The sequence below is a fragment of the Schistocerca americana genome, chromosome 1, assembly GCF_021461395.2.
Source record: "Schistocerca americana isolate TAMUIC-IGC-003095 chromosome 1, iqSchAmer2.1, whole genome shotgun sequence".
Classification (NCBI taxonomy): Eukaryota; Metazoa; Arthropoda; class Insecta; order Orthoptera; family Acrididae; genus Schistocerca; species Schistocerca americana.
Genome location: NC_060119.1, coordinates 58,392,036 through 58,418,664, shown reverse-complemented (window position 1 = coordinate 58,418,664; position 26,629 = coordinate 58,392,036). Strand labels below are relative to the sequence as shown.

General features: G+C 40.3%; 1 protein-coding gene across 1 annotated transcript in view; it reads right to left on the bottom strand.

Annotated features, from left to right (window-relative positions):
• The window catches only part of LOC124596818 (piwi-like protein Siwi), a 267,140-nt gene that overhangs the window by 162,527 nt on the left and 77,984 nt on the right, over positions 1–26,629 (bottom strand). Inside the window, exon 6 of the mRNA XM_047135901.1 lies at positions 21,118–21,369. Within this exon, the coding sequence (XP_046991857.1) occupies positions 21,118–21,369 (252 nt within the window). The remainder of the gene's footprint in view (positions 1–21,117; positions 21,370–26,629) is intronic.

The window sequence follows — 26,629 nt, the reverse complement described above, 5'->3', positions numbered from 1 at the left end:
GTGGTGAATGATCCAGTTAAAGGCAGTGAGTAGCTCTTCTATTACTGCGAGCTTTGCCATTCAGAAGGATCACACTGTATTTTGCAAATGTGTACAAAAACACGTTGGCCTAACTCTCACAGACATATGAATGTGGCTCGAACTAGGTCAGAGAGGTCGGACAGATGTTAAATGACATCAGCCAACCTGATGTAATCAACCCCTGCCATCACTACCTACCTAGCAAACATGTTTTCAAATGACTGGTGCTTTTCTGAACACTCATCAACCCTCCACATCCCCTAGAAGTTTGTAATGTGAATTTCCATGTACCCTTCGAATATGAATGTTAAAATAAGCACAATTTGCCATCTTATTTGTTAATTAAAATCATGCTTTAGTGAGACAACAGTCTAATTTCATTCTCACTATAGAGTCATACTCATATTTTGACAGAACTCTAAATCAACTATCAGCACACAAAAATTGCAAAAAATGTGCTCCCAGAATCATCTTTGTGAACCTGGAGGTCATACAAACCATTGTTTTAGGTCTCTGGCGTATCCCTATCATATTATCTACATTATGGAACCTCTTACATTCTTTAAAATTAGTGCAAGGATAGTGGACTGCAAAATGAAGGGATGGTGAGGGAGAGGGAGTGAGGGAGGAGGGCAGGGTGGGGGTGGGGGTGGGGGGGAGAGATTCAATATCATCATACCAGACATGAAATCTTACATTTAACGCAGACCAACACTCCCATGTCAAAAAGGCGCTTATCACAAGATGATTAAAATTTTTTAACAAACTTCTCGTAAATGTAAAAGTAAATACTGCTCTAAATATGTTTGGAAACTGTTTTAAAAAAGTCATATTTAAAGCACAAGGGTTTGTACTCTAATGAAGAATATTTAAATGAAGGAAATTTATTATATAAACAGAAAATATCTTTAATTTAAATGTGTACGCATAGGAATTTAGATCCTGCAATGTATTATCATATCAAAATAGACTTCTGCAATGCCTCTGCATATGCTTCTTTTGTAAAGAAAACAACCCACAAAAATACAATACAATAGCAAATGGATGGGCTAAAAATAACTGCAGATTTCTTTCATTTCAAAACTGGATGCCAACATGTGAGCAATACCAGTAACCAATACCATATCCTTAGACTGAGATACCAAGATGAATGTTCCTTTCCATAACCCCTATTAACTCTATACGACATGGCACAAATAATTTCATGGAGAAGCAATGCCATAACTTATTGAGTTGTACCACATGTTGGGTCATATGAATACAGCAGAGAATGTACTCTACTCTCAGAATTTTTGAGAATATTGTCAAAATTATGAAGGTAATTGCTACTCACCATATGGCAGAGATGCTGAGTCACATATAGGCACAGCAAAAAGACTGTCAAACAAAGCTTTTGGCCAAACAGGTCTTCATCACAACAGACAAAACACTTGCACGCATGCGCGCACGCACGCACGCACGCACGCACACACACACACACACACACACACACACACACACACACACACACACACGGGAGTACACATCTCTGGCTGTCAAGGCTAGACTATGAGCAGCAGCGCATGATGGGAAAAGCAAACTGGGTGATGGGAATAAGGAGATGGCTGGGGTGGGGAGAGGGAGGGATAGCAGTGTAGAGGTGGGGGACTGTAAAGTACTGCTTGTCGGAACATACAGGGACAGGGTGGGGATAGGGTAGCTAAGCGCAGTCAGGAAACTAGACAGAGGACAGGACAGTGCGGTGGAGGGGACAGAAAAGGAGAGAAGTAAAATGACTGTCGGTGTGTTGGTGAAATAGATGACTGTGTAGTGCTGGAGTGGGAACAGGGCAGGGGATAAATGGCTAAACGTCAACAACTAGCAAAGATTGAGGCCAGGAGGGTTAGAAGAATGTAGAATGTATTGTAGGGAGAGTTCCCAACTGCACAATTCAGAAAAATTGCTGTTGGGAGGGAAGGATCCAGATGGCACAGGCCCTGAGGCAGTCATGGAAATGAAGAAAATATTGTTGGACAATGTGTGCAGCAACAGGGTGGTTAAGCTGTTTCTTGGCCACAGTTTGTCGGTGGACATTCATGCGGACAGAGAGCTTGTTGGTTGTCATGCCCATGTAGAATGCAGCACAGTGGTTGCAGCTTAGCTTGTACATCACACAACTGGTTTCACAGGCAACCCTGACTTTAATAGTTTAGGTGATGGTTGTAACTAGACTGGAGTAAGTGGTGGTGGGAGGATAGGTCTTGCATCTCGGTTTATTACAAAGATATAAGCCATGAGGCAAGTAGTTGGGGACAGGTGTTCTGTAAGGATGGATGACAAGTAGTTGGGGACAGGGGTTCTGTAAGGATGGACGAGGATATTTTGTAGGTTTGGTGGGCAGCAGAATACCACTGGGCAGGGGGGGGGGCAGGTTAACATGGGTAGGACATCCCTCATTTCAGGATATGATGAGAGGTAGTCGAGACCTTGGCAAAGAATGTGATTCCGTTACTCGAGTCCTGGATGGTACTGAGTCATGAGGGGAATGATCCTCTGTAAGCAGTTGGAGGGTCTTTGGGAAGGGGTGGGTGACTGGAGAGATAAGACATGGGAGATTCGTTTTTGTACAAGAATGCGAGGGTGATTATGGTCTGTGAAGGCCTCAGTGAGATGCTTGGCATATCTCAATAGGGGTAACTCATCACTACATGTGTGATGGTCATGGGTGGCTAGTCTGTATGGAAGGAACTTTTTGGTTTGGAATGGGTGGCATCTGTCAAAGTGAAGGTATCGCTGGTGGTTGGTATGTTTGATATGGATGGAGATACTGATGTAGCCATCTTTGAGGTGAGGGTCAACATCGAGGAAGGTGGCTTGGTGGTTTGAGGAGGACCAGGCGAAGCAATGGGGGAGGGAAGGTGTTGAGGTCCTGAAGAAATGTGGATAGGGTGTTCTCACCCTCAATCCAGATCACACAGAGTCATCAATGTATCTGAACCAGGTGGTGGGTTTGGGATTCTGTGTGGTTAAAAAAGATTCCTCTAGATGGACCATGAATAGGTTGGCATAGGATGCCCATAGCCATACTGCAGAATTCAAAGGAAAAGTAATTGTGGGTAAGGATATAGTTGGTCATGGTGACTGGAAACAAGGCTGTAAGTATGGAATCTGTCAGGAATTGGGAAATGTGGTGTTGAATAGCAGCAAGGCCATAGGCATTAGGGATATTAGTGTAAAGGGAGGTGTTGTCTATAGTGACAAGTGGGGCCCATGTGGTAAAGGAGCAGCAGAACTGTGGAGAGTCGGTGGATGAAATGGTTGGTATCTTTTATGTAAGGGGGGGGGGGGGTAGTTTGCAGGTAATAGGTTGTAGATGTTGGTCTATGAGACCAACACTCAAGGGGGCACAGTAACTGGCCGCGGTGGGGTGTCCTGTGTTATTGAGTTTATGGACTCTAGGAAGCACATAGAAGGTAGGAGTATGGGGAGTGGTGAGGGTGAGGAGAGAGATGGACTCTGGGAAGGGCCTATGGATCTGGGGAGAGAGTGCAGATCCTGCTGTGTTTCTGGAATGGGATCACTGTGGCAGGGCTCTTAGGTGGATGAATCTGACAGCTGGTGGAGTCCTTTTGCCAGGTAGTCCTTGTGATTCAAAACAATAGTGGTGGAGTCATTGTCAACAGGTAGGATTATAAGGCTGGGATAAGTATTTTGGTAGTTGATTGTGGTTCTTCCTGTAGGTTTAAAGTTAGCTTGCATGTTGAGGGATCTGGGGAATGATGGTGACACAAGGTTTTAGGTTACAAAATTCTGGTAATTAAACAGGGGGTAATCTGGGGGCATTGGGAATGGATCATAGTTGAAGAAGTGAACTGAGGCGGACAGGGTTCAACATTGGTCTTTGGTTGCATGTGATTGATAGGGTTGGTGGCAAATAAGTGTTCCCACTGTCGGGATTGGTAGAAGGAGAAAATGTCTTCAACAAGTCCTGCATGATGGAATTTGGAAGTGGGGTAAAAGGTGAAGCCTTTGGGAAGGACTGGTTCTTCAGTGGGGCTAAGACTTTTGGAGGAAAGGTTCATGACTGTGTTTGGGTTTGTTTAGGTTCAGGATTATGTGTAGTGCTGGGGGAGAGTTTTTGAGGGTGGGGTAAATGTAGCAGATCTGCAAGGCAGGGTTTTTCAGCTATGAGCGGATGTTGGAGAGGTTTGGAGGTTGTTGTTTTTATCCTCCACCATGAATCCTTGCTCCTTTTAACTGCCTCAACACAGAAAATTTTCCTTGTCTCTAGCCAGAACCCAGTCCCACATAATGTTCCTGCACTGACTGCTTAGCTCATGGAATCCCCCATGTAGCCTTACCATAAAATTACCCATCTCCAGCTGCAACTCCTCCTTCCACAATGACCTCCATTTGTTGAGATTGTGCCAATCCTTAAACCCCACCAACATAGTACTGCAAAACCACGTTAATCAGGCCCAAACTTACTTCCAATACCTCCTATCTGTAAAATTCTCCTGCTATGCAATCCCACATTCCTGGCTCACATGTCACACACTACAACTAATTCCATGAGGGATTAGAACATCATCTAGAATGCCACCTCAAGACACTCTCCACCCTGTTCATTTCCTACTGCTGCCTTGGGCTACCACAATCCACCACCTCTAAAGCAACCTCCAAACCTCCCCCACATCACCTCATAGCTGACAAACCCTGCCTTGCAGACCTACTACATTTACCCAAACTCAAAAACTTCCCCCAACCTAAACAAACCCAAAACATAACGATGAACCTTTCCCCAAAAAGCCTTAGCCCCAACTGAAGTATTAGTCCTTGCCAATGGCTTCATCTTTTGACCCCTTTCCAAATTCAATCATACACGACTTGTTAAAGACCTTCTCTCATTTTACTGGTCCCTACAGTGGAAACACAACAAACTTTACCAATCACACTCAACCCAAGACCAATGTTAAACCCTGCCTGACTTAAGTTCACTCCTTCATCGAACTGTGATTCACTCCCACTGCCACCAAATCACCCCCCATTAACATTCCAGAATTTCTTAACCTTGAACCTTGCATCACCATCATTCTCTAAATTCCTCAACATGCAAGATAACCTTACATTCACAGAAAGAACCACAGTCCATCATCTAAAAATTGATCCTGACCTTATAATTCTACCTGTTGACAAAGGCTCCCCGATTGCTGTTTTGAACTGCAAGGATTACCTGGCAGAAGGACTTTGCTAGCTGTTCAATTCATCCAGCAGCCACACTGACCCCATTCCAGAAATATAGCAGGATTTCCAGTCTCTCCTTAAATCCTTGGGCCCAACCTAGAACCTCTTTCCAGAGTCCTAATCTCTCACCCTTGCCACTCCCCATACTCCTACCTTCTACGTGCTTCCTAAAGTCCATAAACCCAACCATCCAGGATACCCAATTGTTGCAGGTTACTGTGCTCCCACTGAGTCTCTGCTCTCATAAACCATAACCTTCACCCTATAGCCCGCCAACTACCCCCATATACAGAGATACCAACCATTTCCTCTAACCTCTTTCCACAGATTTTGCCTCTACCACATGGTGCCCTGGTCATTACTATTGATGCCACATCCCTAATGCCCATAGCCTTGCTGCTATTGAACACTATCTTTTCCAATGCCAGACAGATTCCATACCCACAGCCTTCTTCCCAGCTGATGAGACATGCTATATGCTCACCCACAAATATTTCTCCTTTCAAGGCATCATCTACAAACAAATTTGGGATATTGCTATAGTCACCCACATGGCACCATTCTATGCCAACCTATTCATGAATTATATGGAGGAATACTTTCCAACCACCCAGAATCCCAAATCCATCACCTGGTTCAGATCCATTAATGATATATGAAAACAAAGATGAGGTGACTTACCGAACAAAAGCGCTGGCAGGTCGATAGACACACAAACAAACACAAACATACACACACAATTCAAGCTTTCGCAACAAACTGTTGCCTCATCAGGAAAGAGGGAAGGAGAGGGGAAGACGAAAGGAAGTGGGTTTTAAGGGAGAGGGTAAGGAGTCATTCCAATCCCGGGAGCGGAAAGACTTACCTTAGGGGGAAAAAAGGACAGGTATACACTCGCACACACGCACATATCCATCCACACATACAGACACAAGCAGACATATTTAAAGACTTTAAATATGTCTGCTTGTGTCTGTATGTGTGGATGGATATGTGCGTGTGTGCGAGTGTATACCTGTCCTTTTTTCCCCCTAAGGTAAGTCTTTCCGCTCCCGGGATTGGAATGACTCCTTACCCTCTCCCTTAAAACCCACTTCCTTTCGTCTTCCCCTCTCCTTCCCTCTTTCCTGATGAGGCAACAGTTTGTTGCGAAAGCTTGAATTTTGTGTGTATGTTTGTGTTTGTTTGTGTGTCTATCGACCTGCCAGCGCTTTTGTTCGGTAAGTCACCTCATCTTTGTTTTTATATATAATTTTTCCCACGTGGAATGTTTCCTTCCATTATATTGAGATCCATTAATGACATCTTCATGATCTGGATCGAGGATGAGGAAACACTGCACACATTCTCCAGAACCTCAACATCTTCCCACCCATTTGCTTCACTTGGTCATCCTCAACCCACCAAGCTACTTTCCTCAATGTTGGGTTCCACCTCAAATATGGCTACATCAGTACCTCCACCCAGATCAAACCTGCCAATCAGCAACAATATTTCCACTTTGACAGCTGCCACCCATTCCAAACCGAGAAGTTTCTACCATACAGCCTAGCCATCTAACTTTGCATCTGTAGTGATGAACAGACACTCTCAAAATATACCAAGGGTCTCAGTGAGGCCATCACAGATTATAATTACCCTCCCAACATCGTGGAAAAACAGATCTCCCATGTCTTATGTATCTAAAGTCACCCACCCCCTCCCAAAGTCCCACCATTTGGTCAGAGAGGATCTTTCCCCTCGTGACTCAGAAACACCCACAAATAGAGCAACTGAATCACATTCTCTGCCAGGGTCTTGACTACCTTTTGTTGTGCCCTGAAATGAGGAATGTCCTACTCACTATCCTTCCCCCTTCCCAGTGGCATTTTGCTGCCCACCGAACCTACACAATATTCTTGTCCATCCCTAATGAACCCCTGCCCCAACCACTTGCCTCATGGCTAATATCCATGTAATAGATTAAAGACCTGTTCTGTACGTCCTCCAGCACCACCTAGACTATTAAAACCAGGGTTACCTGTGAAACCAGTTGTGTGATTAACAAGCTAAGCTGAAACCACTATGCTGCATTCTACATGGGCATGACAACCAACAACCTGTCTGTTCACACAAATAGCCACCAACAAATTGTGGCCAAGAAACAGCTGGACCACCCAGCTGCTGGGCACATCCAACACTACGTTCTTCATTTCCATGACTGCCGCACAGCCTGTGCCATCTGGATCCTTCCCACTCAACAGCAGTTTTCATGAAATGCACAGTTGGGAACTCTCGCTTAAATATATCCTACGTCCCCGTAACCCTCCTGGCCTCAACCTTCGCTAGTCATCATCGTTTACTCATCTATCCCCTTCCCTTTTCTCATTCCAACACTACACTGTCCTCTATTCCACCAACACATTCATAGTCTTTTTACTTCTCTCCTTTTCTGTGGCCCTCTCCCCCATCCCCTGCTGCCAAGGACATAGCCAAAGTGGGAGTCTGCACACACACACACACACACACACACACACACACACACACACACACACACACACACACACACACAAATCATCTAAATGAAATTACACATGGCATAGTTGTCATGTAGTGTAATTGAAATATATTTTGATTTTCAATCATACAGTGAAAATGGGATATGTACTGTCAGCGGGCAACAAAGTAATAGGCAGATTAAAAATATTGACAGCATTATTGGCTAATGCCCAGCCCTACTTTATCCAAGACCAACTACTCTGCATTGTTGGCTTTGAGCTCAGTTTGTTTTGTTAATCAGTTCTTACTTGCAGCTGAATTTCATGGAAGCACTGCCATTTATTGTTTTTGTGCTAAGTGGTGTCATGGTAGTTTCTAATGATGCACATGTTTCTAAAAAGAAAGAAGATGGAAACTGATTTTGATTTGTCTACAAGCATTATAATATGTTAAAAGTATGTACACACTACTATAACAGCCAAACTATACATATCTGTTGCTGTTTAATGTTAGCTCTAGAGTCATTATTTGGAGACTGGTAGCTGTATGAGGTTGCAGGATTTCAATATTTACAAGGCAGTGGAGTGGTAAACGTCATTACAATAACATTATATTTTTGTATAATTTTAATTAGTGCATAAAACTGCTCTCCAATTTGCCTGCATTGCCCAAAAATTGTGTTCATCAACAAAATATTTGCCCAAACATCTATGGTTGCATTTATTTAAAACATTTGCTCAAAATTCTATCACCAATAGTTCAAATGGCAAAATATTGTCCAATCTGGTTAGCTGGGTGGTACTCAATTATGAAAACCACTTCCAATATGGAATGATGGGGAAGGGTTTGTGAAGAGTGGAAGGGGTATGTGACAACAGTGCTTTCTATAGTTAGTTCCTTTCTAAAAGATTTTTTCTGCAGCCTGCTTGAATTCATCTGAGCCAACTGCACCCTTCATCCTCCCCTCCCTTCTTCTAAAATCTATTTACACTCTTGTAATGCTGTAATAACTGTAGGCAGGAATTCTGCATACAATGAAATCTTAAAATATGCATACATCTGTGCACTATCGGGTGACCAAGCATGCACAGTTAAGGGGGAAAAACAGGCAATCACTAAGTTCCTTCTTTTGTTGAGATGGATTTTACTTTACTTTGAAACAATGTAGAACAACCAGATAATCGACATTCTCCACTGACTGGAGTAGCTCTGGTTATTGAGACACTCAGGAAGCAATCCCTGGATTCGGGAAATGAGGTGGTTTGGATACATTGGCCAGCAATGTTGAAAACAGGTTTCTAGGGTTTCTTATTTTCAATTTTGGAGAATGCCAGTGTTGGGCATTCTTTCAAATTCATTTTTTTACTGGCAGATTTCAATCCCCTCAGCAGCAAGGTCAGCAGAATAACTCTTCAGAGACATTCAGCACTATAAGCAATGTGATAAATAAACTATACTCCAAATTCTCCTCACTTAGGCTGATATGGTCATCTGCTGAGACATTCATTAATACAGAAAATGAGCTTTCTATATTGCAAGAAGTGACAGATGAATACTTGAACTTAAACATTTGGGAAAGTTGGTTGAGTAATTCCAGATCATTTGCATTTTCACCACTGAAAATTGTTCTCAATTCTCTGTTAAACACAACAATATTAGATCTGTTTATTCCAGCAATCTTGTTGGTAATAATTAAAGTATCCCAAAAAATTCATGCTCCTTCATTCCTGATCACTTCCACAGTTCAAATCCAAATGCAAGAAGAAGAAGAGAATAAAATGATCTTCGACGGTGAAGGGAGATTAGAGCATGACTGCTTTTTAGCGCTTTCCCAAAATACAGCACTGCTAAATAATGAGATATATCTCTGCTCAGTGAAAACTCTGAGATTATTGTTGAGAAAAATGGTTTATAGTTTGTTATGGAAACTCCATATTTTATGGAGGAAAATCCCATCATGAACCAGGGACCTTGCTGTCAGTAGGTTGGCTTGTATGCCTCAGCAATACAGATAGCCATACCATAGGTGTAACCACAATGGAGGGGTTATCTGTTGAGAGGACAGACAAATGTGTGATTTCTCAAAAGGGAAGCAGACTTTTCAGTAGTTGCTGGGACAATAGTCTGGATGATCTAGCCATGTAACATCAATAAAAACGGCATTGCTGGGCTGGTACTATGAACAGCTGAAAGCAAGGGGGAACAACAGCCACAATTTTCCCCGGGGGTTTACAGCCCTACTCTGTGATTAAATAATGATGGCATCCTCTTGGGTAAAATAACCCAGAGGTAAGATAGTCCCCTCAGATTTCTGGGCAAGGGCTACTCCACAGGTTGTCATCAGCAGAAACAAAACTGGCATTCTGTGGGTTGGAGCTTAGGGGAGCGGACAGGCTGAAGGTAGATATTGAGGGGATTAGTGTGTAGTTCAGTGACAGAAGGAACAGGACTTCTGCTCAGATGAATACAGGGCTATAAATACAAAATAAAATATGGGTAATGCAGGAGTAGGTTTAATAGTGAATAAGAAAACAGAAATGCAAGTAAAATAACATGAACAGTATAGTGAATATATTATTGTAGTCAGGGTAGAAGTGAAGCCTACACCCGCCACAGTACAACAAGTTTATATGCCAACCATCTCCACAAATGATGAAGAGATTGAAGAAATGTATGGCAAGATAAAAGAAATTATTCAGGTAGTTAAGGAAAATGAGAATTTAATTGTGATGGTGGACTGGAATTGAAAAGTAGGAAAAGGAAAAGAATGAAGAATAGTAGGTAAATATGGACTGGAGGAAAGGAATGAAAGATGAAGCTGCCTGATACAGTTTTGCACATGGCATAATTTAATCATCACTAACACTTGGTTAAAGAATCATGAAAGAAGACTATATACGTGGAAGAGACCTTGAGGCAATGAAGGTTTTAAATTGTAAAACCAATTTCCAGGGGCAGATGTGGACCCAAGACTGTAATTTATTGAACTGTAGATTAAATTGCAAAAAGGTTGGAAATGAAGGCAATGGGATCCAGATTAAGTTGAAAGATCCAGAGACTGCTGAAAGTTTCAAAGGGAGCATTTAGCAACAGCTGATTAGAACAAGGGAAATGAATACATTATAAGACAAATGAGTAGCTTTAAGAGGTGAAATAGTGAAGGCAGTAGAGGATCAAATGGGTAAAAAGACTAGGGCTAGAAGATATCCTTAGATAACACCAAAGATACCGAATTTAACTGATGAAAGGAGAAAACATAAAAATGCTGCAAATGAAGCAGGTGAAAGGGAATACAAACATTTTAAAAAATCAGATTGACAGGAAGTGCAAAACAGCTAAGCAAGAATAGCTAGAGCAAAAATTCTAGTGTTTAGATGCATAGAATTTAGAAGCATAGTTCACTAGGGGAAAGATAGATACTGCCCACATGAAAATTAGAGACCTTTGGAGAAAAGAGAAACAAATGTATGAATATCAAGGGTTCAGATGGGAAACAAGTCCTATGCAAAGAAGAGAAATTTTAAAGATGGAAGGAGTATATAGAGGTTTTATACACAGATGATACAACTTGAAGGTAAGAAGGGGAAATGGACATAGATGAAGATGAGATGGGAGATATTATAGTGTGAGAAGAATTTGAAAGAGCTCTGAAAGATCTTGGATGATACAAGGCCCTGTGCGTAAAAGAAATTCCTTCAGAAGTACTGATAGCCTTGGGAGAGCCAACAATGTCTTAACACTCCCATCTGGTGAGTAAGATGTACGAGACAGGCGAAATACCCTCAGACTTCAAGAAGAATGTAATAATTGCAGTTCTAAGGAAAGCAGTTGCTGACATGATAAAAATTACTAAATTATCAGTTTAATAAGTCATGGTTGTAAAGTACTAACACGAATTCTTTACAGCACAATGGAAAAACTGCTAGTAACTGATCTCAGGGATGATCAGTTTGGATCCTGGAGAGATGCAAGAACATACAAGGCAACACTAACCCTACGAATTATCTTGGAACATAGTTTAAGGACAGGCAAACCTATGTTCATAGTGTTTGTAGACGTAGAGAAAGCTTTTGACATTTTTGACTGGAAAGCTCTCTTTGAAACTCTGAAGATAGCAGGGGTAAAATATAGGAAGCAATAGGCTATTTACAACTAGTACAGAAACTAGACGGCAGTAATGAGAGTCAAGGGGCATGAAAGAGAAGCATTTGTTGGGAAGGGAGAGGGACAGAGTTGTAGCCTATCCCATATGTTATTCAATCTGTGCACTGAACAAGCAATAAAGCAAACCAAAGAAAAAATTGTAGTAGGAATTAAAATCCAAGGACAAGAAATAAAAAGGTAGGGGTTCACTGATGGCACTGTAAGTCTGTCAGTGACAGCAAATGACTTGGAAGAGCAGTTGGGTGGAATAGGCATTGTCTTCAAAGGAGGATATAAGATGAACATCAACAAAAGCTAAAAAGGATAAAGAAATGTAATTGAATTAAATCAGGTGATGCTAAGGTAATTAGTTTAGGAAATAATACACTTCCAGTAGTATGTGTTTTGCTATTTGGGCAGTAAAATAACCGAGGATGCCAGAAGTAGAGAGGATATAAAAAATGCAGTCTGACAATGGCAAGAAAAGAATATCTGAAAAAAAAAAAAGAAATTTGTGAAAACTAAATACAGATTTAAGGGAGAATGGGCGTAAGGGTTAATTAAAAGTAATGTCAGAACTACAGAGAACAGTAAACATGTAACTCTGAGTAATTAATACCTATAGCTTCTGTGGGGAAGTTGGTAGAGTGTTAGTCATACCAATGGTCCTTGGTCCATACCCCAATTATGACAATTTTTTACTGTATTTGGCATGAAAATGTTACATGGGACTATTAATACTCCTACAGATGCAATGCAATTGTATCTTTATTCTACTGTTCTGATTGTTTATGTTTATTCTGTGAAACTACAAATGCACTAGATGCTTCATCATGAGTGACGTATATTCTGTTGCACATGTCCCACAGAACAGCACAACTATTTATACAAATGTATTTTATAGGTATGCTACTTTGTTGTAACCATGACCATTCTGGTCACGTGGTTGCCGTGAATGAAAGTACAGCGGGACTGAATGGGAGTGGCCTGCAAACACACAAGATGGACAAACAGGACAGGAAGGACATGCACGGCAACAGACGACCAAGCAAGACACCAAGAACAACCAGCAATAAGCAACGGGGTCACAAGCAAAAACCTCACAAAATCAACAACGTCCACTCATACACAGAAGTAAGCAAAGTAAACACGATGCCTGTAAGTGAGATATCGAGAGACTCACGTGAATATCGGACTGCTTCGCTGAGTGAGAGGCAGGCGCTTAAATACACAACAGGGTACATCGTTATTGGCAACTGGGACCACATGCCCCAGGGTGGTGCCCTCACATTATACGTGGGCAAAGAGCGCGCGCAGCCACAGCTTACAGCATGCTAGTTGCAGAGACCTCTAGTGGTAATCAAGGTCCATGCCATCTGGCGCAGATTCGAAAACCGTGGCGCTTGGCACCAGACTTTCAACTAATGAAGCGAAAGCAGACTGCCAAAAGAACATTGCTACAAACTCTGAAAAGTCCTTTTACATGTCAGGGAAAAGTTCTCCCACATAACAATTTCACGTATAAACAATTAAAACAAATTGTCATCAGTGGGGTTTGATCACGGGACCTCTGACACGACGACCTGACATTCAACTAACTCAACCACATAAGATCTAAAAAAATTATCACTCTCTGAAATGTATTTCCTGTGCTCCATAGTTGTGTTATTACTTTTAATTACCATTTACACATGTTCTACTGGACAACAGCACATACCACAAACTAAACTGGTGTTTTAGTTGATACTCTATCTACATACAGTGTCTGGTACTGATCTGAGTGTCTCAGAAGGCAGGCAATGATATACATAGCCTGAAGAAATACTGAAGAGAAAACTGTAGAAGGTCATACAGGTTTATTGATGAAAACATTATTCTGGCAGTGAATCATTTTCTTCCCAAAAATAATGAAAGAAAAGGGGGTGCTCTTCCAAACCAAATGAAAATATTTTTACACTATTTACAAAACCGAGGTTCTCAGGATGGTGTAGGAGAAGACTTAGGCACACACCAGGGAACTGTATCACTGTAATTTTCAGATTTTCTTTGACATGTTACCCAAAAAGCACCTTTGTGGCTCCAGTCCCAGAAACATAGGAGAGCTAGAGATAGTAAACTTACATGGCAATCAAGGTATCGGTTTCCATGTATGGTGAGGGCCTCAATTGCATGTATATACCAATCTTGGAACCCACTGAACATGAAGATGAATATATTACCAAAAGGGCTCTCCTAGTATCAATGTGCAGGCAACAGTCATTATAGTGAAATGTTTAATAATGTTGATGCTTCATGACCTGGGTCTGTAGATAATGCTAGGATATAGGGAAATGCTGTTGCATGCTACGTGCCAAGAGAAAACTAGCATAATGCTTTAATTTTTGGAAATAAAGGAATGACATTGAATCATGGTTAATGACACAATTCCAGAATCCGCAAACATCTGATAAGAGGGCCTACAACAGACTTCGGTAGGGCAGAATGAAGCTGCTTAGGAAAATTCAGTTGAGGGGAGAATTATTTAGTTGTAGTGACAGCTTCAAGAATCTGTCATAATGATGAGTGTGATGTCAGTAGAGTTTCTCCACAATTGCCACAGAAATAAAGCACAGGCAGATTCAATGGCGTGTTGTAAGCACAGTTTATCATTGTATGCACCTATATAACAAAATTATATTGTCATAGGTTTTGAAATTTTAATAACAAGGCCTTACCAGTAAATAATTCCAAATCAAGTTAATCTCGAATTCAGTCTGTATTACACAAAATAAATATTGCTGCAATACTGAGGTACTGTGTTTTGTATTGCTCTTGTTCTTTCTCCCATACCGCTCATTCTTTCTCCCAGTAACTGTTTTCCTATTTAAGATATGTTTTATTAGAGTATAAATCTTATTTTTTTGTCATGTTAGAAATAACTAGGTGGATCACAAAATTAATAACCTGTTAATTACAAACCTACAATCTGTTTCTCCTAATGAAACTCTAAAAGTAGTGCTTAGTATTTGACACATGAGCAGGCCCTCCTGTTCTTTCTCCCAGTATCAGCTGGCATATTTCCGGTATGTTTTCTCACAGCATAAATCTTGTTTTTTGTTACCTTAGAAATAAGTACGTGGATCAGAAAAAATAATACACTTTTACGTTCCTGGAATTACTGTTTTCATGCTGTTTACGACATTTTTTTATAATTCCCGTCAAATTTCCTATGTCCACAATGTTAATTTACACCTGACTTTGTGTCAACAAATTTATAATTTCCCCCTCAATTTATGCATTACAAAAAAATGTTTGTGGAACAAAAATATGATGCTGACATGATGTTGGCGGTCCAGTAGCATTTACAAATATTACGTGGTAAGTTTCTTGACACCAGGGCACTCTACTCAGTGGATCTGAACTGGTAAGTGTGTAAAAGTTGGAACAATTCATGCCATATCTCCTGCTGCTGGCAGCTATACTTGGCGTAGTGGCTGATGATATATAACTAGGTTCATCTGAATAAAGATATTATGACCAATCACAACCATTTCCAAAATGTCTCCACTGCACAAATGCAGTTTTGTGATTGTTGTGATCATTGTGACACTTTTGTTGAACCACATTTAGTATGTTTTGGTGTTTGGCCACTTGTAGCACTAGCTGACACCATCATTCGCTTTGCGTTACTCAAATGTTTGTAGTTTAAACACAGTGCTGGTTATGTATTTTTTTTCATGGTGAGCAAAAGGTGTTCTGTGAATTTATTCTCATTGGCAAGTGCAGTATTTAGTATCCATTTTTTGTGATTTTACACAAACAAACAACGTGAGTGATAGTGGTGTGTGGTTTTCCACATAACTGAGGAGGCACTGTACCTGATAGCCTCAAAAAGATGACTACAGTGCAAGAGGTGGAGAATAACACATATTCAAGCACCACACAAAAAACTTATGTATAGATTAGCACTTGATAATGAGAAAAAAATTCTCAAAATGTGTTGTGCTAAGCATGAAAAAATACATAACCAGTGCAGTATTTCATTATTTAAATAATGAATGACAGCTGCAGTCTTTCAAAAACAGAGTATGAAACTGAGTCAAATGTTCCTACTTCCCAGACAGTTTTCAATTCCATTTACATCAGTGGTTTTTATTGGATAATATACAAGTCTTTTGATGCCTGTTATGTACATATATCATACATAAAATGTGAAAATGCAAGGGGTATCCTATGTGTAACTTCTACAGTTTAAATGTTATTTCCAATATTTTACATTTTCCCGCATTTTACACAATTTTTTTTAAGTCCCTTGAAAAGTGAAAAAGTGGGTTTTCACTGTAACTGGTTAATTACAAACCCAGCAGTCTGTTTCTCCTAATGAAACTGCACAGGTGACCACTTAGTATTTGATGCATAAGTGTGCTAGTGTGAATCACATTAACTTTAATCAAAATTATCTTCTGTTAGAAAACTCTGATAGTGTTCTGGTTTGGAGTAGGCACAAAGGTAATGTGCTCTGAAGATTTTGTTCGCATAAGGCATTCACCTAACTTCAATAAGAAAAAAGTTTCCCATGTTGAAAGTTCAGTAACATAGATGAAACTAAAAATAAAACATAGTTCAACTCTTCCAGAACACATTCATACCAGTTCTATATTTGTACATTGCATACTTTGTCTGTCTGAGTAAGCTGCATGAAATGTAAGGTTAAGTATGTGGTCTGTGCCATATGTGGCACATAACACGGAGAATTTTCTTTAGCTCTGAGAATCTTCTGCAGAGATGCTCTCTTTTTTCATTCATAAAACTCATTTATATAAGAAGATGTCAGGATAGAAGTACTATGAAAAGCACAATGGATGGCAAGTTCATCGTTTCTATGGGTTACACTGATGGTAGTGGCATCCTCATGAAGGGAAAGTTTTATGTAGGTTAAAGGTGGGCACCTGTTCCCTACAGTTAGGTCATACAGGCACCTAAAGGCGGATCATGTGGATTGTTGGAGAAGAGAAATATGGTCCCTGCAGCAACATGCCTGTCAATACTTTAGAATGAACTACTTAGTGTTGGCTATGGTTATCCATATATGAGATATATTGTACTGCACCTGTTAGTATTCAATGATCTAATGAGAGGAAGTGGCCTTTTTGGGTATGTAAATCTTCAGTATAATCACTCTAAGAGATATTCTGATTTATTGGGGTATTCATGACTTAGCAAAGTCACACAATGTGTATTCAAAAATCAGTATGTGAGAATTTAGGAGCTGCAGTTGTTAACATTTATCTAACAATGAAGCCATCATTAGAAGTTCCTAGATAATTGGGAGAAAATTATGTTTGTTGGCAGTTGTGCTACAGTAAGCGGCAATTCTCAGATAAAGATTGGCTGCAATATTAATGTGCAACATGATGTTCATGTTGCAACATGAGTATAATTGTGTAATAAAGTGTTAATGTAAAATTTCATATCAAGGAATATCCCCTTCCTTCTCATCCTGTGAATCTTTTTGTATAATCTCTTCTCCTCCATTCACTTAACAAGTCCAAACCATCTAAGCCTTTATTACTCTATTCTATACTCTAATAGTTCCTCCTTCACTAATTCCCTGCCTCTCTCATTCCTATTAACCTGTCCATCTTTGATACTATTTCTCAAGTCTCTGATCTCACTAGCTTGTATTTTGCATCTCTATCTTCCACCAGATCTCTGAGGTATACACCAGGATTGGAACACAATATGCCAAATACACTACTGGCCATTAAAATTGCTATACCATGAAGATGACGTGCTACAGACGCGAAATTTAACCAACAGGAAGATGATGCTGTGATTTGCAAATGATTAGCTTTTCAGAGCATTCACACAAGGTTGGCGCAGATGGTGACACCTACAACGTGCTGACATGCGGAAAGTTTCCAACTTATTTCTCATACACAAACAGCAGTTGACCAGTGTTGCCTAGTGAAATGTTGTTGTGATGCCTCGTGTAAGGAGGAGAAATGCGTACTATCATGTTTCCGACTTTGATAAAGGTGGGATTGTAGCCTATCGTGATTGTGGTTTACCATACCGCGACATTGCTGCTTGCGTTGGTCGAGATCCAATGACCGTTAGCAGAATATGGAATCGGTGGGTTCAGGAGGGTAATACGGAATGCCATGCTGGATCCCAATAGCCTCGTATCACTAGCAGTCGAGATGACAGGCATCTTATCCACATGGCTGTAACGGATCGTGCAGCCACGTCTCGATTCCTGACTCAACAGATGGGGACGTTTGCAAGACAACAACTATCTGCATGAACAGTTTGACGATGTTTGCAGCAGCATGGACTATCAGCTTGGAGACCATGGCTGCGGTTACCCTTCATGCTGCATCACAGACTGGAGCGACTGCGACGGTGTACTCAATGACAACCCGGGTGCACGAATGGCAAAACGTCATTTTTTCGGATGAATCCAGGTTTTGTTTACAGCATCATGATGGTCACATCAGTGTTTGGCAATATCGCAGTGAACACACATTGGAAGCGTGTATTCATCATCACCATACTGGCGTCTCACCCAGCGTGATGGTATGGGGTGCCATTGGTTACATGTCTCGGTCACCTCTTGTTCGCATTGACGGCACTTTGAGCAGTGGTCATTTCATTCGATCCCTGAGAAACCCTACATTTCAGCAGGATAATGCACGACTGCATGTTGCAGGTCCTGTACGGGATACAGAAAATCTTCGACTGCTGCCCTGGCCAGCACATTCTCCAGATCTCTCACCAATTGAAAACATCTGGCCAATGGTGGCCAAGCAACTGGCTTGTCACAATACGCCAGTCACTACTCTTGATGAACTGTGGTATCGTGTTGAAGCTGCATGGGCAGCTGTACCTGTACAAGCCATCCAAGCTCTGTTTGACTCAATGCCCAGGCGTATCAAGGCCGTTATTATGGCCAGAGATGGTTGTTCTGGGTACTGATTTCTCAGGATCTATGCACCCAAATGGCGTGAAAATGTAATCACATGTCAGTTCTAGTATAATATATTTGTTCAATGAATACCCGTTTATCATCTGCATTTCCTCTTGGTGTAGCAATTTTAATGGCCAGTAGTGTATATAATCCTCTTGCTGTTTGGAGGGGCATCCTTGCTTATTAGATTTCTAACAATCTTCTAGTGTACTTCTGGTTGACTCCCCACTCATTTACTTCTCTGTCATTTCTTCCATTCTCCTGTATTAAGCATCCTAGGTGCCTGTCACACTCCACTACTCTCAGTCATTCTCCACCAATTGCTACTGCAGCTGTGATTCTCTCTTTCTTCCTTGCACTTATGCTAAATTTCATTCCATAGTCTTGTACTATTTGTTGCCATATGTCAACTGCTCGTGCACTTCCCCTTCCTTGTTTCATCAAATAACCAATTTGTCAGCAACCACCACTGCTTTCATCTTTCCTTCACCAATTAATTGTGTCACTCTGGTCCATCACCACAATGAAGCACAATGGTGAAAGTGCATGTCCCTGTTTCAAGCCATTCTACTCTTCGAGACAATCTCATTTCTCTCATCGCACTTTCACAGAGCCCATACTCCCTTTGTACATTTCTCTTATCATTCAGGTAGTCCGATTTTCTGCTCCTCTGTGTTCCAGGGACATCCACACCTTGTTTTCACATAGACTATCATACATTTTTTCATTGTCCAGGAGGGTCAACAGTGGATCAATCCCATATTCTTACTGGTGCGCCTGTAGCTGTCTTACAGTGAAAGTTATATCTACTGTGGACCTTCTGCCTTGAACCCATGTTATTGTTGTTGTTTTCTCATCCTTCCAATTTCTCAAAATCTTTGCACAACTCCTCATAGTAAATGTGATTCCCTGGTAGTCTTTGCACTCTTTTCTTATTACTTTTCTTGAAGATTCTAATCTTCTACCATCCTCCTCTCTTTCAACACAATTTTCTTCACTCAATAGTGATTGTATCCTCACCTCACCTGCTGCTCTCTCCATCTCTACATTCAGGTAGTCCAAACTGGGTGCCTTCCCTCCTTTTATCTTTCTCTTCATGTTAAGTCCTTTTCTGGTACTGTTCCTCTCCCACCTCCTTATTTCTTCCTCCTCAACCAGGTCTCCATTTGGATTTGTGAATTCTTTAAAATTGGAAATTGTCACTCCACAACATCTTGAGTTCCTCCTTATTTTCTACCTATTTGTCACTTTCGTTCTGCATTCGAACAGAGTCCACCATATCACTCTGCTCTTACTTTTAATCATCCCATTTAAGACTTTTTTTGAACCTTTGATACCCTCATCATGATTCTAGTGCAATTTTTCATACACCTTCTTCTCTACCATCACTCGTTCCCCCCCCCCCCCCCCCCCCCCCCCCTCCCTTTCTCCTTCTCTCTCTCTCTCTCTTGTCTGGTACTCTTCTCTTGTGCCCACTACCCTATTCATAAACCATACCCTAAAGACTCTATTCTTCTTCTGTACTACAGGAAAATAATAGCTTTAGCATATAGTTTCAGAGTGGTATTAATAGTAAGTCAAGTGCATGTACTCCTGCCAAAAGACTAATAAATAATCTGAATCTAAGTACTGTATGCAAACATGTTAAAAAAAGCAAAAATTCAAAATTCAACATTTTGTTTATAGGGAAATGAGAACAGTGCTTGATGCAAGTACTTCCTTGTTTGTTAGCGGTCATCTCACAAACCTATTGAGAACATCTTGGACATATTCATGAGGGATACACACATTTTGAATCCTGTTCTGACCTATCTACAGTTGTTGTGTGTGCTTGCTGTAAGGCATGATTCAGAATTGCTCCCCAGTATTTATGGTGTCCAGTGCACCCCACATTGCAACAAGCTGCCACTTTTAACAAGATGAGGCATGTTACACACTAGTAGTGTAGAGAGTATGTTGTCAGAGATGCTACATTTATTCTCCATAACTTTAGTCTTTGCCTCACTTCCTCAGTCCTTGAAGAATGACTGGAAATTCATAGTTGTGGAAGACAGGTACTATTTCCTATTTTAAGTGTTTCTTTCAGCAGCACTGGGAGTTCGATATCCTTGAAGTAACTACTGGTAATCCTTTCTTGTCTCTCTGTGAAATATCATCTTTATTGATTGAATTTTCTGTCTGACACATTAGATTCATTGCAGGGTTGTGCGCTTGTATGTCTGTCTATACTGAATTGTTACTTTTCCATTTTTTATTCACTGAAGGATTTATTACAAAAATAGAATTAGTCACAGCTACATTACCTGTGGATTTGTTCTTAAACGGTCTTGAAATTTACGTAGCCTTTCCTGGCGAGTAGCTGGTCCGAGGCGGGTATGTTCAGCTAATGCTCGCATGAGGCTGAAATTTGACCTCATTTCATCAGTGATACCTGTTGTGCGGCACAATTCAGGAATCAGATAAATCAGGTTGTTAATTCCTCTCCTCCGATCCCTTTGTTTTGGTTGAGAGACAAGTAGTGGTTGTTGTTGGTCTTTTATGATTATCCCATAAGCCTAAAAACAATTAAATCAGCTCAGTTAGACAGTTGTGATATGATGTACTAAAACTATTGGTGGGGCAACTAGCTGGTTTCAACAACTGATGTACACATTTTTTTCTGTCAGTTTCTTCAGTCAAATTATACTGAAGCACCAAAGAAACTGGTATAGGCCCGCATATTCAAATACAGAGAGATGTAAACAGGCAGAATACAGTGTTGCATTCAGCAATACCTATATCAGACAACAAGTGTCTGGCACAATTGTTATATCAGTTACTGCTGCTACAATGGCAGGTTATCAAGATTTAAGTGAATTGAACATGGTGTTATAGTCGGCGCACAAGCGATGGGACACAGCATCTCCAAGGTAGTGATGAAATGGGGATTTTCCTGTGCAACCATTTCACAGGTGCACATTCAGTATCAGGAATCTAGCAAAACATTAAATCTCGGACATCACTGTGGTTGGAAAAAGATCCTGCAAGAACGGGACCAATGATGATTGAAGAGAACCGTTTCACGTGACAGAAGTGAAACCCTTCGGCAAATTGTTGTAGATTTCAATGTGGGGCCATCAACAAGTGTCAACAGGTGAACCATTCAACGAAACATCATAGATGTGGGCTTTCGGAGCTCAGGGCCCATTCATGTACCCTTGAGGAATGCACGACACAAAGCTTTATGCCTTGCCTGGGCCCATCAACACCGATATTGGACTGTTGATGACTGGAAACATGTTGTCTTGTTGGACAAGTCTCATTTCAAACTGTATTGTGTGAAAGCACATGTACGGATACAGAGACAACTTCATGAAGCCATGGACCCTGCATGTCAACACAGAACCTGGCGAAGGTTCTGTAATTGTGTGGGGCATGTGCAGTTGGAGTGATATGGGACCCCTGATACGTCTAGATATGACTGACAGGTGACACATACATAAGCATCCTGTCTGGTCATCTGCATCCGTTCATGCCCATTGTGCATTCTGACAGACTCGGGCAATTCCAGCAGGACAAAATGACACTCCACACATCCGAAATTGCTACAGATTGGCTTCAGGAACACTCTTCTAAGTTTAAACACTTCCGCTGGCCACCGAAACCCCACACATGAACATTATTGAGCATATCTGGGATGCCTTGCAACATACTCTTCAGAAGAGATCTCCATCCCCTCATACTCTTATAGATTTACAGACAGCCCTGCATGATTTTTGGTGTCAATTCCCTCCAGCACTACTTCATACATTAGTCTGAGTCCATGCCATGTTGTGTAGTGGCACTTCTGCATGCTCGCAGAGGCCTTACATGATATTAGGCAGGTGTACCAGTTTCTTTGGCTCTTCAGTGTAAATTACCTAATGAAACTAGTCTTTGCTATAAGTACATTTCTGACTCACCACTGGGAACTGACTGTTTTAACTTAATGTGAGACAATTGACTGACTCAAACCTCTGACAATTATGTGAATGTTTTCACTGTCCCTGAGTTTGGCCCAGATACGTGGCACCAGTGCGAGCGGCCTGCCCACTGCTGCCAGGAGTGAAGCTGGAGCAAGGAGGTGGTTTGGCCACTGGTAGCCTCGGACTGCTATAGTTCTGTACTCCACTTGTGCGAGGAGCTGACCTGGCTGCCAGCACATCAGGGACCTGTGGTGGCAGGAGACTGCTGGAGGCCAAGCCAATTCCTCATGCTATCTGTGCTCCTGGCAGCAGCAGGAGGCTGAAGTAGAGTGCATGGCATGCAAACACAGTCTGAGAGGGCTTGGTTTAGTTTTTAATTAATGTACATTACATCTTTTCAGTAAAAATGGAATGCAGACAGACACTAAGATTTATTAAAGTCTCTTTCTTCTTCATGCATCCCTAAGGGACCTTATATGATCACCTTTGTACCCCAACAATACATAAGCTCGATTAGTTATATATTAATTTCCATCTGGAACTACTTAATCCACAGCAGCACATTAATCAGTTTTAAGTCATGAAAAGAAATATTAGTTTATTCAGTATATAATTAAATAAGTATGTATAACTTTGGCATACAGGTACCCTTGAGATATCTTAGTGTACACCCAGGAGCAGGGGTACCCTTCAGGGGAGGTCCAAGCTGTGTGAATAGAAACAGTTATATGCCCCTTTTAAGTACCTTGCATGAGTTGAGCCATAGTGAAAGAGAAAACACTCTTAAGATTTTCGAGTATAGTGTGAGGGATTATTGAGCAACAACCATCAAGTAAGTGGCATAGAACAATAGTCAACCATACTGAATATCAGTTTGCTGGTTGGGTTCGATTGCAGCTGTTAATGTGATTGGGTGAGGATATGACAACACCAGAACTTTGCTATTGAAGGAAAGCTGAAATTCCAAACAGTCTGAATGTTTAATTTACAACAATTCCTACTTCAATATGGGAAACAGAAACAGAAATGGGGCCTCTTGTCAAAGAAGTAAAATTCTCAGTAGAAGAAAAACTGTTCGATAATGTCTATAATATCCCTTTTCATTTTCTTGTGCATTATAATAATTTACTGCATTTATACATCCTCATATTAATTTGAAAGTTGTTTGACTTCAACAGGAGTCAGTAATATCACTAAAAGTGACATTAGTCTTCTGAAAATGGACCTCTTGTCGTTACGGGGAAATAACATTGGCCTGCAAGGTCCCCCTTTCAAAATCGTGCAGAAGTGTATCTAGTGTTTTGCAGAATAGTATGTGTTAAAGTTTAAAGGCATTTTAAGGAGCTCAGTGTAGCTTTGTATAAAAAAAAGAACATTTTCTCAGAACATAAATGCAAGACAAGACAAGTGATCCCTTTTTATACGGGATTTATAAATGCCTACATACATTGCCAATTTGCAGTTGGGAATAACATAGAATAAAAATACCAATATTCTTTCAAAAAAAAGTCAACACAAGCTTTACTAATTTCTCTCAATTTGTAGCTAATTAACTTGCTTTAAATTTATGTACACTGTAATGTGCTGTAAGTCTGGAGGGCTTAACCACATGTTGTGTACTGTTAACTTAAAAAACTCTACACCATTTCACAAAGAACATTTTAAGGGTAGTACATATATGAATTTTTTTCCAATATGGTCAGAATTTAGCGCTAAACTTAAAAATTACAATAACTCAAAATCAAAAATTTTCAACAGTAGGTCCCTTTTTGCTTTCTGTCTCACATATAATAATTAATTAGCAAATCCAGCAATGCTTCACAATTGCTAAATAAGTATGGGAGTTAGATATATCTCTTAATGTCCTTCTCCCCCCCCCCCCCCCCCTCTGTCTTTCTGTGTCCATCTTCTCCTCCCTCCCTCTATGTCCATTTCCTCCCTTCCTTCTCTGTCCATTTACTCCTTCCCCTCTCTCTGATCTTGAGCGTTGTTTATTGTTACTAAGCTGATAAGCCATAAATACAACTTTTCTGTGAAAACTGACTGTGACGAAGAAAACAATACAGTGCAATAAGAAACCTGGCATTAACTGAGTATTGGAATTTATTTTTGACTTATAAAGTTTTTTCGTGTACAGTGTGTGAAGCAGTATGATTGGGGACATGAACGAAGAATTTGTTTGCTTCACTAAAATGGGAGCAGGGAGCAGCCGTGAAGCAGCTGTGCAAACATCATGAGAACTTTGGCAGTTTACTCTGTAAATGAAGGAGAGGTGTGAGACAATGTGTGACGCTCTCCATCAGAGTTATTTCATGCCTTGCTTTTGGAAAGTGTCTCCAAAGATCTAGTTAAAGCCTGATGTTCTTGAGCTGCAACAAATTTTGCCTCACAATCTTCCTTGGATTCTGGAGAGCACGTAGTCCTCTGTCTATTAGCTGTGCTGTTGTATTCAGAAACACTTGGCACTATTTTGTAGTAATTTTTATTCACAAACTAAACAAAATTAAATGTATTTAGTAGACACCCAAATCAAAAAGAAAACTCAATAAGTTCGTTTTATGTGGCAAAAAATATAAATAAAACTTCTTGAAAGGAGCAGAGCAAGTTTTTCACAAACAATGTGAAATCCATAAATCTGTATATCCTAGCCATGAGAAGTTGATGTCAGTTTGTATTTGTAAAGCGAAGACTGCAGTGCTTCATTCTGTCACTGACATAAACTTGTGAAAATATATATGTCACTAAGTTAAAGCAAATAACACTGCCCTCTATTGGTTCTTTGGTGTACTGCAAATCTAACAACACTATCTACTATTCAGTTGGTGTACTATGCCATTATGATTGTACCACTGAGGTAAACATCCAAACTACTAAGCTGAGTAGACGATTTTAGATCAAACTAATCACAATTTTTTTTCTCCACATTTTGTTTTGATTTTGATGAAATTAAGACTATATGTTGTTCCAAGTTACGCCTGAGTATTCTGTTAAAACCCCATGACACTGCAGTTTTGGAGATCAGTATGTTCAAACTGGCAAACTAACAAACACAATGGTTTCAAATGAAACTTTAAATTAATAAATCTTTTTTTACATTTTCTGATTTTTATGAAATAAAGTCTATATGTTGCACCATGCTACAATCAAGTTACCTGTAAAAACTTCATGAAAATTTGTCTGTTACTTCTGGAGGTTAGTGTGTTCAAATTGGCAAACAGACGGTGACAACAATTCTATCTAAAGTTGAAATCATGATATTTTTCAAATGCGCTCATTGTGATGAAACAAATCCTAAATGCCACCCCAAGCTATGCTCAAGTTACCTATGAAAACCCTATGAAAATTTGTTTGGTAGTTTTGGAGATTAGCATGTTTAAATAGACAGACAGATATGACAGTTTTGTGGTCTTATTTTTAGTATAGATGAGAAAGAACATGGCATGGAAGAAACAGTTGTTCTAATGGTTTGATTGTAACTAAATTGGATATGTTAATTTTATGTATATAAATTGAACTAATTAAATATATTTAAATTTTATAATTAATGGTTTAACATTGTGAGAAATAAAAAAAAAGCAACTAAATATATTATGGGAGCAGTAACACTCAAATCTGTGCTGACAAACTTATAGGTGGTGTACTAGACCACTGTTCTATGGCACTGATTTGTTTCTTGTTGCTCAAAATTTCCTCACACACTACTTCAAAATCTTTAGAGAGCATTTATTCTTTTCTTATGGTCCATTCAGGCGAGATATTCTAGAAGCTTGGAAGGGTCATCTACTTCTGCTCACACAATTTGAGCCAAATTGATAAGCCCCGTCCCGTGCCCTCCCTTTGTCAGTCAACTAAAACATTAAAGAGCAGGTTC